This window comes from Rana temporaria, chromosome 3 (genome assembly GCF_905171775.1).
Source record: "Rana temporaria chromosome 3, aRanTem1.1, whole genome shotgun sequence".
Classification (NCBI taxonomy): domain Eukaryota; kingdom Metazoa; phylum Chordata; class Amphibia; order Anura; family Ranidae; genus Rana; species Rana temporaria.
In genome coordinates this window covers 365753249-365769720 of record NC_053491.1, presented here as the reverse complement: position 1 = coordinate 365769720, position 16472 = coordinate 365753249, and the positions used below count along the sequence as shown (strand labels likewise).

At 47.6% G+C, this 16472-nt stretch overlaps 1 protein-coding gene across 1 annotated transcript in view; it reads left to right on the top strand.

The window, feature by feature from the left end:
- Positions 1-376: 376 nt before the first annotated feature.
- LOC120932750 (serine protease FAM111A-like) overlaps positions 377-16472 on the top strand; it is an 83448-nt gene continuing 67352 nt past the window's right edge. The window contains 3 exon segments of the mRNA XM_040345410.1: positions 377-707; positions 14760-14827; positions 15613-15714. Coding sequence (XP_040201344.1) covers positions 428-707; positions 14760-14827; positions 15613-15714 — 450 coding nt within the window. The 5' untranslated portion in view covers positions 377-427.

Below are 16472 nucleotides of genomic sequence, written 5' to 3'. Positions count from 1 at the left end.
ATCTTCTGGGACCTATGATGTGTCCCAGAAGATTGTAAGGAAGGGGGAGAGGTGAACTTCCTTCCGGCGCCATGGCACCAGGAGAGGAAGTGGGAGCTGGGTACCTGTGAAAACAAGGTACCCACCCCCCCCCCCTTAAAAAAAATGACATGCCAAATGTGGCATGTCAGGTGGTCACGAGTACTTTAAGTTCCATTTTTGGGTGGAAATCCGCTTTAATTCAGATATTTTGGTTCTAATTTTGCCCTTCGAGTGGGAAGATAAAACTTATAAAATCCAGTAATGAGATAGTGTCAAAATTTTCTTAAGCTGTATGTGTTTGCTAAGTGTAACTGCATTTTTACAAAGTGAAATCTGTTTTTTTTGCAGTCTGCTGGCTAACTTTAGAGAGATTGTTACCTTACGTCTCACTCCCAACTATTGAAAGATGATCAGCATAATCATCTACAATCTATGCAAAATGAAAAAAAAAAACTTCCACTTTAAGAACCTACTGTCCCCACCCATAGACAGACAAGTGTCATCCAATCACAGCACAATGTGCATTCCCAGCCGCCTGTGTTTCCCACTTCCCTCCCCTTTTTGTTTTTTAACTTTCTATTTCCCAATAACACGTCAGTCTGAGTGTGGATTGTATAAAAGACATAGCTGCATCTGCTCAGTCAGGTTTCTCCATATTTTCCCATCTGTAAAACATCGCCTGCCAGGTAAGAACAATAAATTATTTAGTGCCAGGCTCCCTTAGCTGCTATTTTTTTCTAGGAACTGCTAAGGGAATTTTATGAAGCGAAGCGTGTTTGTGTAGTACCGCAGAGCCCAGATGTCCTGGTTTATTAAAGAACTTTTATAAAATAAAAAAGCGGTTGTAAACCTCTGGACGTTTTTTTTCTTACCCTGCAAGGTAATGTCAGAATTTTCTACTTTCTGTATCATGTATAGTTGTAAAAACTGCTGAGTCTTCCATTCTAAGTTTGAAAACGCCCGCCAAAATTACTTCCGCCAGAGAATTTCAGAGTCCTGTACGTTACTGTGATTGAGCAGTAGATGGCGTCTTTGTACTGCAAAGCTGAATAGAAAATTTGTAATCCTGAGTCACTTTACTTCTTGTCCCTATTTAACCACTTCAATACCATGCACTTACACCCCCTTCCTGCCAAGCCAATGTTCAACTTTCTGCGCTGTCGCTGTTTAAATGACAACTGCGCGGTCATGCTACACTGTACCCAAACAGAATTTTTATAATTTTCTTCCCACAAATAGAGCTTTCTTTGGTGGTATTTGATATGGTATTTGAAATCTCTGGGGTTTTTATTTTTTGCTATACAAATAAAAAAAGACCAAAGTTTTTATTTTTTTTCTGTTATAAAATTGGTAAATAAGTAAGTTTTCTCCTTCACTGATGGGCACTGATAAGGTGGCACCGATGAGGCGGCACTGACAATGGGCACTGGTAGGCAGCACTGATATGAATTGATAGGTGGCACTGATGGGCACTCATGGGTGGCACTGGTGGGCACTGATAGGTGACACTGATGGGCACTGAAAGGCTACAATGATGAGTACTTATGAGTGGAACTGATAGGCGGCACTGCTGGGCATTGATACATGACAATGATGGACACTGACATGCAGCTCTGATAGGTGGCACTGATGCTTATCCCTGGTGGCACTGGCAGGGATTTTGGGTGGGTACTGGTTTGCAGCTGCCCGAGCATTGATTGGCAGCTGCCTTGGCACAGACTTGCATTTTTCTGGTAGTCTAGGTGGCATACCTGGTGGTCCAATGTGGATGTCCAACCCTGGTGGTCCTGGGCGGCATACTATTGGTCCTGGGTGGTGATTCGAGGGGGGGCTGCGCTGATAAACTATCAGCACAGACTCCCCCTGTCAGGAGAGCAGCCAATCGGCTCTCCTCTACTCGCGTCTGTCAAACACAAGTGAGGAAAAGCCTGTTTACATTGTAAAGAGTCTCCATCGGTGGTCTAGGGGGCATACCTGGTGGTCCAGTGTGGATGCCCATCCCTGGTGGTCCTAGGCGGCATACTGTTGGTCCTGGGCGGGGATCCGAAGGGGGGCTGTGCTGACACGGCTGATCATGTGGTAAAGAGCCTCCGTCGGAAGGCTCTTTACCGAGATCAGTGTAGCGGTGTGTCAGACTGACACATTGCACCACCGATTGCCGCGATGCGCGCCCCCACGGGCGCGCGGCAGCTGTTGGCCTCCTGGACGTCATATGACGTCCAGTCAAGATAACTCAACCACTTCCCGGATGTCAATTTGCTATTGACTGGGCGGGAAGTGGTTAATATGGCACTCACACAGCTGCCAATCATCACCAACATCCAGCAAAGTCCCAGGCTTTTGTGATTTGTCTATATACAAGGAAAGAAGATGGGACTTTGCATGAGGCATGTCTTTGTGAATATTAATAAGAAATAAATGATGAATGAAGTATATGTATGGCTCTGAATTATTTTGATTTAATCTCTCAATCATAGAAAGTGGTCCATGATTAGGGGAAACATAATATATTACAGTAAAACCTTGGATTGCGAGCATAATTCGTTCCAGAAACATGCTTGTAATCCAAAGCACTTGTATATGAAAGCAAATTTCCCAATAGGAAATAATGGAAACTCAAATGATTCGTTCCACAATAATTTATTCATAGGTCCTTCAGTTTATAGTCCATATAAAACTATTATAGCAATGTTATAGGTTGTGTAACCATAAAATATCCATCCACAAATGGAAGCCTCCACAAGGGGATTAAAAACAAAATTAAGCAGGAGCTACAGAGTATAAAAGAGAAGAGAGGCGCCTCTAAGCTTAGCAATATGTTGCTAAATGTTGTACCTTCATTAAATGTAACCATATTGCTACACTTAGAGGCTCCTCTCTTCTCTTTCATACTCAGTTGTGACAAATTAGCTTGTCTTGCAAAACGCTCTCTAATCAAATTACTCTCAAACCAAGGTTTTACTGTATATCAACAAATAATAATATACATAATATAACCATAAAAATGTATATATCAAATATAATAATAATAATAATAATAATAATAATAATAAAGTATTTAATACAAATAATCAACTGACATGATTGGTACAATGAACCACTTTATATGATTGAGACATTAAATCAAATACATTTAGAGCCATGCATATACTTTATTCATCATTTATTTATTATTATTATTATTATTATTATTATTATTATTATTCACAATGACATGACTCATGCAAAGTCCCACATTCTTGTGATTGGCTGAAGGCACAGGCATCCTGATTGGACACCTGACATAAGGGAAGACTGGGAGGACAGAGAGCCACGGTGGACATGTCGCCATCACCTGCTGCATGTCCCACAGCTCGCCGCCGTCACCCGCCACCAGGATGGGGTAAGTGTATGCCGGTCACAGAGGCTGCATATGATGGGCACACACTCACACAGGCTACATATGATGGACACACAGGCTACATATGATGGGCACAGAGGCTACATATGATGGGCACAGAGGCTACATATGATGGGCACAGAGGCTACATATGATGGGCACAGAGGCTACATTTGATGGACACAGGCGCTGCATTTGATGGGCCCATTGGCTGCATTTGATGGGCCCATTGGCTGCATTTGATGGGCCCATTGGCTGCATTTGATGGGCACAGTGGCAGCATTTGATGGGCACAGTGGCTGCAGTTGATGGGCACAGTGGCTGCAGTTGATGGGCACAGTGGCTGCATTTGATGGGCACAGTGGCTGCATTTGATGGGCACAGTGGCTGCATTTGATGGCACAGTGGCTTCATTTTATGGGGCACAGTGGCTGCATTTGATGGCACAGTGACTGCATTTCATGGGCACAGTGGCTGCAATTGATGGCACAGTGAGGCTGCAATTGATGCCTTTTTTTTTTTGTATTTTTCAGAATCTTTTAGTTTGTTTGCACCCCCCAAAAAAAATTTGAGCACCAGCCGCCACTGGCAGCAGTGATCTTGGCCTACTGAGGCCCTTGGAGAAAGCAACATAAATATATAGGGCCAAATTCTCAAAAAGTCTGCCTAACTTAAATTTCAGCAGTTAAGTTACACTGACTTAAAATTTCTACCTAAGTGCCCGATCGTCAAAGCACTTAGGTAGAAATTTCAGGCCGTGTAACTTAAGTGCCGCCGTCGTAAGGCGGTCCTCCTCTCCTGGGGGTGTTTAAAATTTAAATGAGGCGCGCTCCCGCGCCGGCCGTACTGCGCATGCGTGTGACGTAATTTTCCCGACGTGCAGCGCGCGAACGTAATTAACGCCGGGCGGCTTTGAGAATTTCGACGGGACACTAAAGTTGCGACGGGTGAAAAAAAAAGACGCGCCGGGAAAACAAATAATTATAAAAAAAAATGACAGCGTCGCTCAGCATGCATTCCTGAGAGGGAGAACTCCATGCCAATTTTCAAAGCAAAAAACGGCATGGGTTCCCCCCCCAGGAGCATACCAGGCCCTTAGGTCTGGTATGGGTTGTAAGGAGACCCCCCCCCACGCCGAAAAATTGACGTAGGGGGTCCCCCTACAATCCATACCAGACCCGTATCCAAAGCACGCTACCCGGCCGGCCAGGAATGGAGTGGGGACGAGCGAGCGTCCCCCCCCTCCTGAGCCGTGCCAGGCCGCATGCCCTCAACATGGGGGGGTTGGGTGCTCTGGGGCAGGGGGGCGCACTGCGGGCCCCCCCACCCCAGAGCACCCTGTCCCCATGTCGATGAGGACAGGACCTCTTCCCGACAACCCTTGCCATTGGTTGTCGGGGTCTGCGGGCGGGGGCTTATCGGAATCTGGGAGTCCCCTCAAATAAGGGGGCCCCCAGATACCGGCCCCCCACCCTAAGTGAATGGATATGGGGTACATCGTACCCCTATCCATTCACCTGTAGGCAAAAAGTAAAAGTTAGTAAACACACAACACAAGGCTTTTTAAAATAATTTATTATTCTGCTCCGGATGCCCCCCCTGTCTTCGTTATTAGCTCAATTACCAGGGGGGGCTTCTTCTTCCACTCTCCGGGGGTCTTCTTCCACTCTCCGGGGGGGGTTTCTTCTTCCGCTCTCCGGGGGGGGCTTCTCCGGACTCCGAGGGGCTTCTTCCATCTTCTCCCCTCTTCCGCTGTTGACTCGGCGAACCCCGGTTCTTCTGCAGCTCTCCGGTGCCTTCTTCTTCAGCGCTGGCTGCCTGCTATGTTTGTGTGTTAGCTCAATTAGTAACAGGCAGCCGGCGCGGTCTTCTGTGACGTCATCTTCTTCTCTTCTCTTCTTCTCCCCTCTTCCGATGTTGCCTCGTCGCCTGTTGTCGCTGTAATGATGGAAGCGCGCCTTGCATCACATTTATATAGGCATCACCGTCCCATCATGCTCCGGCAGGTACCCACGTGGTGGGTGCCTACCCACGTGCACCCACCACGTGGGTACCTGCCGGAGCATGATGGGACGGTGATGCCTATATAAATGTGATGCAAGGCGCGCTTCCATCATTACAGCGACAACAGGCGACGAGTCAACATCGGAAGAGGGGAGAAGAACAGAAGACCCTGACGTCACAGAAGACCGCGCCGGCTGCCTGTTACTAATTGAGCTAACACACAAAGATAGCAGGCAGCCGGCGCTGAAGAAGAAGGCACCGGAGAGCTGCAGAAGAACCGGGGTTCGCCGAGTCAACAGCGGAAGAGGGGAGAAGATGGAAGAAGCCCCCCGGAGTCCGGAGAAGCCCCCCCCGGAGAGCGGAAGAAGAAACCCCCCCCGGAGAGCGGAGAAGACCCCCGGAGAGTGGAAGAAGAAGCCCCCCCTGGTAATTGAGCTAATAACGAAGACAGGGGGGCATCCGGAGCAGAATAATAAATTATTTTAAAAAGCCTTGTGTTGTGTGTTTACTAACTTTTACTTTTTGCCTCCAGGTGAATGGATAGGGGTACGATGTACCCCATATCCATTCACTTAGGGTGGGGGGCCGGTATCTGGGGGCCCCCTTATTAAAGGGGACTCCCAGATTCCGATAAGCCCCCGCCCGCATACCCCGACAACCAATGGCAAGGGTTGTCGGGAAGAGGTCCTGTCCTCATCAACATGGGGACAGGGTGCTCTGGGGTGGGGGGGCCCGCAGTGCGCCCCCCTGCCCCAGAGCACCCAACCCCCCCATGTTGAGGGCATGCGGCCTGGCACGGCTCAGGAGGGGGGGGACGCTCGCTCGTCCCCACTCCCATTCCTGACCGGCCGGGTAGCGTGCTTTGGATACGGGTCTGGTATGGATTGTAGGGGGACCCCCTACGTCAATTTTTCGGCGGAGGGGGGTCTCCTTACAACCCATACCAGACCTAAGGGCCTGGTATGCTCCTGGGGGGGAACCCATGCCGGTTTTGAATTTTAAAATTGCCGTGGAGTTCTCCCTCAAGAATGCATACCAAATGCCGTCGCTGGAATGGGCCTTTACAATGTGTGACTAACTTTCCACATTATAAAACCAGCCCTAGTTTTGCGCAGGCAAATTCGGAACTTACGCAGAAATCACAGTGCTGAAATGCTTTGAAAATCTGCTTAAGTCCTCATTTGCATACGCAAAGCTGCATTTCAATGAGAAATGCCCCCAGTGGCGGATGCGGTACTGCATCCTAAAATCTGACCGTGTAAGTGTCTTACACCTGTCAGATTTTCTGCCTAACTTTGGAAAAAGCCTTTTGAGAATCGTTTCCAAAGTTAGGCACAGGGATACGCAGGCTGAACAGCAGTTAAGTCTGCGTATCTCTTTTGAGAATCAGGCCCATAGTGCTGTAAACAGAGAGAACAAGTTATGCTTATTCTTTCTCTACAATATCAATAATATCCACTCCTCTTTATGTGCTGCTTACTCCTGAAGCAGCTATTGTTTTTTAGGTCCCCTGTTATCACCAAGACTGAAGAGGGAATATTTATTGGTGCAACAGTAACAGTAATGAAATAATCAAAATAAAATAAAAGTAAACAAAAGCACGATAAGGGATACATACAGGGCCTGATTCTCAAAAGAGATACGCAGACTTAACTGCTGTTCAGCCTGCGTATCCCTGTGCCTAACTTTGGAAACGATTCTCAAAAGGCTTTTTCCAAAGTTAGGCAGAAAATCTGACAGGTGTAAGACACTTACACGGTCAGATTTTAGGATGCAGTACCGCATCCGCCACTGGGGGCATTTCTCATTGAAATGCAGCTTTGCGTATGCAAATGAGGACTTAAGCAGATTTTCAAAGCATTTCAGCACTTTGATTTCTGCGTAAGTTCCGAATTTGCCTGCGCAAAACTAGGGCTGGTTTTATAATGTGGAAAGTTAGTCACACATTGTAAAGGCCCATTCCAGCGACGGCATTTGGTATGCATTCCTGAGGGAGAACTCCACGGCAATTTTTAAATTCAAAACCGGCATGGGTTCCCCCCCCAGGAGCATACCAGGCCCTTAGGTCTGGTATGGGTTGTAAGGAGACCCCCCTCCGCCGAAAATTCGACGTAGGGGGTCCCCCTACAATCCATACCAGACCCGTATCCAAAGCACACTACCCGGCCGGTCAGGAATGGGAGTGGGGACGAGCGAGCGTCCCCCCCCCTCCTGAGCCGTGCCAGGCCGCATGCCCTCAACATGGGGGGGTTGGGTGCTCTGGGGCAGGGGGGCGCACTGCGGGCCCCCCCACCCCAGAGCACCCTGTCCCCATGTTGATGAGGACAGGACCTCTTCCCGACAACCCTTGCCATTGGTTGTCGGGGTCTGCGGGCGGGGGCTTATCGGAATCTGGGAGTCCCCTTTAATAAGGGGGCCCCCAGATACCGGCCCCCCACCCTAAGTGAATGGATATGGGGTACATCGTACCCCTATCCATTCACCTGGAGGCAAAAAGTAAGTTAGTAAACACACAACACAAGGCTTTTTAAAATAATTTATTATTCTGCTCCGGATGCCCCCCCTGTCTTCGTTATTAGCTCAATTACCAGGGGGGGCTTCTTCTTCCACTCTCCGGGGGTCTTCTTCCACTCTCCGGGGGTCTTCTCCGCTCTCCGGGGGGGGGTTTCTTCTTCCGCTCTCCGGGGGGGGCTTCTCCGGACTCCGGGGGGCTTCTTCCATCTTCTCCCCTCTTCCGCTCTTGACTCGGCGAACCCCGGTTCTTCTGCAGCTCTCCGGTGCCTTCTTCTTCAGCGCTGGCTGCCTGCTATGTTTGTGTGTTAGCTCGATTTCAAACAGGCAGCCGGCGCGGTCTTCTGTGACGTCAGGGTCTTGTCTTCTGTTCTTCCGATGTTGACTCGTCGCCTGTTGTCGCTGTAATGATGGAAGCGCGCCTTGCATCACATTTATATAGGCATCACCGTCCCATCATGCTCCGGCAGGTACCCACGCTCGCTCGTCCCCACTCCCATTCCTGACCGGCCAGGTAGCGTGCTTTGGATACGGGTCTGGTATGGATTGTAGGGGGACCCCCTACGTCAATTTTTCGGCGTGGGGGGGTCTCCTTACAACCCATACCAGACCTAAGGGCCTGGTATGCTCCTGGGGGGGGAACCCATGCCGTTTTTTTCTTTGAAAATTGGCATGGATTCACCCTCTCAGGAATGCATGCTGAGCGACGCTGTCTTTTTTTTTTATAATCATTTGTTTTCCCGGCGCGTCTTTTTTTTTCACCCGTCGCAACTTTAGTGTCCCGTCGAAATTCTCAAAGCCGCCCGGCGTTAATTACGTTCGCGCGCTGCACGTCGGGAAAATTACGTCACACGCATGCGCAGTACGGCCGGCGCGGGAGCGCGCCTCATTTAAATTTTAAACGCCCCCAGGAGAGGAGGACCGCCTTACGACGGCGGCACTTAAGTTACACGGCCTGAAATTTCTACCTAAGTGCTTTGACGATCGGGCACTTAGGTAGAAATTTTAAGTCAGTGTAACTTAACTGCTGAAATTTAAGTTACGCAGACTTTTTGAGAATTTGGCCCACAGTGCCTTGAAAAAGGATTCATACCCCTTGAACGTTTCCACATTTTGTCATATTACAACCAAAAACATAAATGTATTTTATTGGGATTTTATGTGAAAAACACAAAGTGGCACATAATTGTGAAGTAGAAGGAAAATGATAAATGGTTTTCATTTTTTTTTTACAAATAAATATGTGAAAAGTGTGGTGTGAATTTGTATTCATTCCCCTGAGTCAACACTTTGTATAACCACATTTCACTGCAATTACAGCTGCAAGTCTTTTTGGGGATGTCTCTACCAGCTTTGCACATCTAGAGATTGCAATTTTTGCCCATTCTTCTTTGCAAAATAGTTTAAGCTCTGTCAGATTAGATGAAGAGCATCTGTGAACAGCAATTTTCTAGTCTTGCCACAGATTCTCAATTGGATATAGGTCTGGACTTCTTTGACTGGGCCATTCTAACACATGAATATGCTTTGATCTAAAACATTCCATTGTAGCTCTGGCTGTATGTTTAGGGTCGTTGTAGTGCTGGAAGGTGAACCCCCACTCCAGTTTCAAGTCTTTTGCAGACTCTAACAGGTTTTCTTTGAAGATTGCCCAGTATTTGGCTTCATCCATCTTCGTATCAACTGTAACCAGCTTGCCGGTCCCTGCTGCCACCACGTTTCACGGTGGGGATGGTGTGTTCAGGGCGATGTGCAGTGTTAGTTTTCCGCCACATATAGAGTTTTTATTTTAGGTCAAAAGTTCAATATTGGACTCATCTGACCAGAGCACCTTCTTCCACATGGCTTCTTGCAAACTGCAAATGGAACCTCTTAGGCCCCGTACAGACGACCAAACATGTCTGCTGAAACTGGTCTGCGGGCCAGTTTCAGCAGACATGTTCGGTCGTGTGTAGGCCCGAGCGTGCAGGATTCCAGCAAACATTTGCCCGCAGGGCCATTTCCCAGCGGACAAATATTCCTGGACTTGTTTTAAAACAGTCCGCTGGAATCCTGCCCGCTCGGACATGTTCGGTCGTCTGTACAGACCTACCGTACATGTCCGAGCGCCCGCCATCCCTCGCATGCGTCGAATGACTTCGACGCATGCGTGGAAGCATTTAACTGGCAGGCCCGCCCACGTCGCCGCGTCATCGACGCGGCGACACAGCGGACACGCCCCGCGTATTGTTTACGCGTGGCTTTCTGTACGATGGTTAGTACAGCCACCGTACAGAAAGCCCCGGCCAGACATGTACGGTGAAAACGGTCCGGCGGACCGCTTTCATCGTACTTGTTTGGTCGTCTGTACACGGCCTTATGGCTTTCTTTTTGCCACACATCTGGCCATAAAGGCCAGATTTGTGGAGTGCACGACTAATAGTTGTCCTGTATACAGTTTCTCCCACCTAAGCCGTGGATCTCTGCAGCTTCTTCAGAGTTACCATGGGCCTCTTGGCTGCTTCTCTGATTAATGCTCTCCTTGCCTGGCCTCAGTGGCGTCACTAGGGTTGGTGTCACCTGGTGCGGTAAAATATGGTGTCACCCCCCCCCTAATAAAAATTTTCAAATATTTTTTACCCTACTGTTTGCTCTCTGTTCTCCTTTCTTCCCCTTTTCTCTCTCTCCCTATCCATCTTTCTTGTGCGTTCTATCCCTTCTTCTTTCTCTCCATTTTTTGTCCCCTCCCCCCACCTCTCTTTCTCCAGAACCGCAATTCACATCTCAGGAGCCTATAGGCCAGGGGCGTACCTAGAGCATTTGGCACCCGGGGCGGATCCAATATCTGGCACCCCCCCCCCCCACACACGTTAAAATGTAAAAACACCCCACTGTGCCCCCTGCATACCTCTGCATCCTTCAATATCTTTTTGTTACTACTGTGTACCCCTCTCCACAACTGCACCTCTGGACCACTTTACATTGCACAGTACCCTGCACCTCTGGACCCCTTTACATTACACAGCCCCCTGCATCACTGGACCCCTTTACATTACACAGCACCCTGCATCACTGCACCCCTTTTACATTACACAGCCGCCTGCACCTCTGCACCCCTTTACATCACATAGCCCCCTGCACCTCTGGACCATTTTACACTACACAGGCCTCTGCACCCCTTTACATTACACAACACCCTGCACCTCTGGACCCTTTTACATTACACAGCACCCTGCATCACTGCACCCCTTTTACATTACACAGCCGCCTGCACCTCTGCACCCCTTTACATCACATAGCCCCCTGCACCTCTGGACCATTTTACACTACACAGGCCTCTGCACCCCTTTACATTACACAGCCACCTGCACCTCTGGACCCCTTTACATTACACAGCACCCTGCATCACTGCACCCCTTTTACATTACACAGCACCCTGCATCACTGGCCCCCTTTACATCTCATAGCCCCCTGCACCTCTGGACCCTTTTACATTACACAACACCCTGCATCACTGCACCCCTTTTACATTACACAGCCACCTGCACCTCTGGTCATGTCAGCTAAAAAAAAAAAAAAAAAGTTTTTTTTTTTTTTTTTTTTAAATCGGGATGGTGTCACCCCTCTAGTGGGTGTCACCCGGTGCGGCCCGCACCCCCCTAGCAACGCCACTGCCTGGCCTGTCAGTTTAGGGTGACAGCCATGTATTGGTAGGTTTGCAGTTGTGCCATACTCTTTCCATTTTGGAATGATGGATTGAACAGTGCTTTGTGAGATTTTCAAAGCTTGGGATATTTTTTGTTACTCTAACCCTGCTTTAAAGTGGAGTTACGCTTTACAAAAAAAAAAGTTACGAATGTTGCATCGTAGGCATGGAGCTCACTCAGCTATTTCTAGACCAGCCTTTCTCAACTTTTTTTTTTACATGAAGGAACTCTTGAAATACTTTTCCACTCTCAGGAAACCCCTGTCAACAATGAATATATCTGTAGCTCATAGTACAGTAGTGTGATGGTCACTGGGAAGAATGCTCCTTACACTTGTGGTCTTTGGGGAGAATCACACCCTTATAGCTAAAAAGATTGATAATTATCAACCAGCTGCTGCAGCTGTATGGCTCCAATGAGGAAAGCTGCAGGGTCTGCATCCCTTTAGACATGATTTCCTATTGGGAGTATCTCACCAAAAACATTTTTGTTGCAGGGGATGCCAAAAATCTGTCTTGTATCTTAGTGTAGACTTCTGGGAAAATCAGTGAGCCAATCACACAAGCAGAAAATTATGTTTCTGGGGGGAATTCTGTACACATTCTGTGTACAGAACACCTCCAAGTAACCACATTGCATTGCATTTTACACAAATCTACAGTGGCTGCAAATAGGAAAGGTACTTGTTAATAACATTCAATTACAATATGACTTGGGTCACAATTGTATACACTATATTATTATTTTTATTTGCTATTTTCTTTTCTCCTAAAAGTGGAGTTACCATTTAAGCTGTGAAAGGCAGGTGCAGACAGGTATGAAGACCACCCACACTCCTTTAGCAGATCGTTGAAGTCTGAAAAGGAGGGTTACTGGTATCATCCACAAGAAACTATTGGAGATTGCTCAGATAGAACATGGTTCTGCCATGGTGTTCTGTGTGAGCAAAAAGCTTCATGTGGATGATATCCGCGATGTGCAACCCTCCTTTTCAGCTGGCACAGAATTTTATTATTTTATAATAATTATAAGCAGATGTCCAGAGCACCCCACCCCTTATATCAGATGTCAATAGCCCTCCACCATCAGAAGTCAAGAGTCCTCCCCCTCTTTCCATCACAGTGCACCCCCTTATCTTGTGCTGCTTCCAGTAAGAAGCTGGGGTGGAGCTGCAGGAGAGGTGCGAGGGCCACATGAAATGGCCTGGAGGGCCAGATTTGGCCCACGGCCTTGTGTTCAACACATGTGTACTAAACCAAGCCCACCACTCTGCTGGGTGTGTAAACTATGCCTGAAGGTAAGAAAAAACTTCTACAAGCAGCTTTGCCCCCAGACCCTCCCTCATACTTACCTGTGCACTCTCTCACTCTTTTCATTGGCTGAGACACAGCAGCAGGAGCCAATGAGGAGGGAGCAGGGGGTGGGGCTGAGCTGAACTCTTGTAAGCGAGTATCCACGAGTACCCCCATAGCAAGAGCCCAGAGCGCCAGAGGGGAACCCAACAAGAGGAGAATCAGGAATGCTCTGTGCAAAACCAGTGCTGGCACCTCCACCTCCATCTTGTCCAAGGGAAAATCTTCAGTGAAGCATTGCAGATTCACAGCCAGTTTTCTACTGGGCATGTGCAAATAGCCCTGCGCTTTTTGAATAGGCTGGATGCGGGCAAAGAAGGAGGGGGGCCGAACTTCTGGCTAAGTTTACAGCAGCAAACTCAGCCGGAAGTGGGAGCAGGTACCTGTCAAAACCAAGTACCCGCTCCCCCAAAAAGGTGCCAAATGTGGCAGCAGAGGGGGAGGCAGATAAGTGGCGCTTCCCCTTTTGGGTGGAGCTATGCTTTAATGTCCAAGGTATCAAGGAAAAGGCCCTGCAGCTTTGTTTCTGCGAATCACTGCTTTTCAGCATTGGTAAAATTTCCATCTGTTCATATTTTCTAGATAATGTATGCAAATAGGTTATCCAGGGGCAATGTGTGTGATTCTTTTTTGCGGCCATGTGTGCAAATTTTTTCTGCCCCTATTGTAAAATGCAAAGCATATTAAAGTACCTTGGGGCATGTAGATTTGGTTATGGGTTACTATGATTCACTGCCCTGTTACAACCAGACCAAGGTACAAGGCAATGATTCACATCCCACAATCCCTAAGGTACAATGGGTATTCTAAATCCTTAGGCCCCTTTCACACCTGCGGACCGTATGTCCGCTTTTTCATCCATCTGTTTGCGGATGAAAAAGGGACATACATTGGTCCCTATGAGATTTCGGGTGTCAGCGCATGAACATCCGCTGACACCAGATCTCGTCCGCTTCCGCAATGATCCGATTCTGCAGAAGGAAGAAAACCCTATTTTTCCTTCCGTCTGCGGATCGGATCAACACGGACATACGGTCCGTGTTGATCCGATCCCCCCCATAGAGGAGAGCCGAGAAAAGACAGGGCGGTCGCTGCACAGTGTGCAGGGACCGCCCTGTCATCTGCCGGCTCAGCGGGGATCAACGGAGCGATCCCCGCTGAGCATACGGAGGCGGATCATTACTGATCCGCCCCGTGTGAAAGGGCCCTTACTCAATATTTTATTTATTTGTTTTCCTTTTAATAATGTAAAGTATAATATATACAGTTCCTCCAGGAAGGCAAACAGCTAGAAAGGCTCCTCTCTCTGCAGACAGAGAGTACTTATTCTTCAACATATTGGGGGTAATTTACGAAAGGCAAATCACTGTAGATCTGAGGGGAAGCTCTGAAATGAGGGGAAGATCTGCTGATTTTATCATCCAATCATGTGCAAGCAAAAACGCTGTTTTTATTTTTTTTGCATGTCCCCCTCAGATCTATAGCGACTGCACTTCCAAGTGCACTTTCAGGTGCACTTGCAGTGCAAAGTGGATTTTCCTTTTGTAAATAACCATCGTTATTTCCTTGGTCAATTGTGCACCCCTTATTAATCTATGTACCATTTGGGGCTGCACTGGTTGCATACCCCAAAGGTCAGCCCTGTATGTAACATTTTAGGATGGGATTACAGTTAATTAGCGGTCCTCAGAGAGTGCTGTGACTAACTTACTTAGATACACTAGTCCAGCAGCTTTTATTTTCATTCAATAAGTAAACCAACTCTTATCGAACGTCTCTTTTATTTAACTTGGTGATCTTGAACAGATTTGACAAAAATGGAAATAGAAGCTGAAGTGTCAGAAAATACCAACATGGAAAACATACCAGTGAGGGTAAGCACCTTGCGTGAATATATTTTGCTCTTTCCTTATGCTGGTGGTGGTGGTTTCTGCAGGTTCATCTTCACAGGGAACTCAAGTCAGTGCTGACCTTATTCAAAAGGCAAACAATACAACATTATCTGTCTGTCTTCTAATGCCGCGTACACACACTCGGAATTTCCGACAACAAATGTTCGATGGGACCGTGTGTAGGCTCCCTCGGACATTTGCTGGATCTCAAGTTTCCGACAACAAAATCCATTCTCGTAAATTCCGAGCGTGTGTAGACAATTCCGACGCACAAAATTCCACACATGCTCTGAATCAAGTACGAGACGGAAGCGCTCGATCTGGTAAAACTAGCGTTCCTAATGGAGATAACACATTTGTCATGCTGCAAACACATCACGGACTGAAAAGCTTGAGGCTGAAAAGCACAAATCGTCTCTCACCAAACTTCTACGAACGCGAGATTAGCAGAAGGAGCCCAAAGGGTGGCGCACTTGGTATAGAACTTCACCTTTATAGTTCCGTCATACGCATTGTACGTGACTGCGTTCTTGGCGATCTGAATTTCTGACAACATTTGTGCGACCGTGTGTATGCAAGACAAGTTTGAGCCAACATCCGTCGGAAAAAAATCCACGGTTTTGTTGTCGGAATGTCCGATCGTGTGTACGTGGCATTAGACTGGTCAATTGAGGGTATCTGTTCCTTGTCTATCACTGTCTGTAGCCACAAGGCTTCTCATCTATATTAGACTTCATTTAAAAAATAAAGTCTCTTTCTTAATTTAGGACCATCAAGCTGGAGACACTATGGAGATAGAAAACAGCTTGGAATTCTTGGAAGAGAATTTGAGTGAAGTTTCTACAGTGCTGATTCAGCCTTCTGTACAGGTAAGTGGGTTAGACATAAGACACATCATCTTAAACAAAGGCTAACAAGCTAGTTTGGAAGCACATTGAATAAAGATCACTGGGCCAGATTCACAAAAGAGATATGACGGCGTATCTACTGATACGCCGTCGTATCTCTGTTTCTAACTATGCGGCTGATTCATAGAATCAGTTACGCATAGCTAGTCCTAAGATCCGACAGGTGTAATGGACTTACACTGTCGGCTCTTAGGATGCAGTACCGCGGGCGCCGCTGGGGGCATTTCTCGTCGTAATCCAGCGTCGGGTATGAAAATTAGCACTTGCGGAGATCCACAAAGCTTTTTCCCTTTGTTAAGTCGCCGTAAGTGTTAGTTTGCCGTCGCAAAGATAGGGTGCCTTTTACAAAGTGTAAAGTTAGTACACCATGTAAAAGTGTACCCGTCTTTCCCGCGTCGCTGTCAAATTTTTTTGAAAATTTTTTTTTTTCCCGCCGCATCTCTTTTTAACCCGTCGCGATTCACAAAACTCGGCGCAACGTAACTTCGCGTAAAGCACGTCGGGAAAATAGCGTCCGGAGCATGCGCAGTACGTCCGGCGCGGGAGCGCGCCTAATTTAAATGGGACTCGCCCCATTCGATTGGGCCCGCCTTGCGCCGGACGGATTTAAGTTACACCGCTGCAAATTTCCAGGTAAGTGCTTTGTGGATCGGGCACTAACTTGTGTAATTTGCGGCGGTGTAACTTAAATCAGAAACGTTACGTTGCGCCCGCTGGCT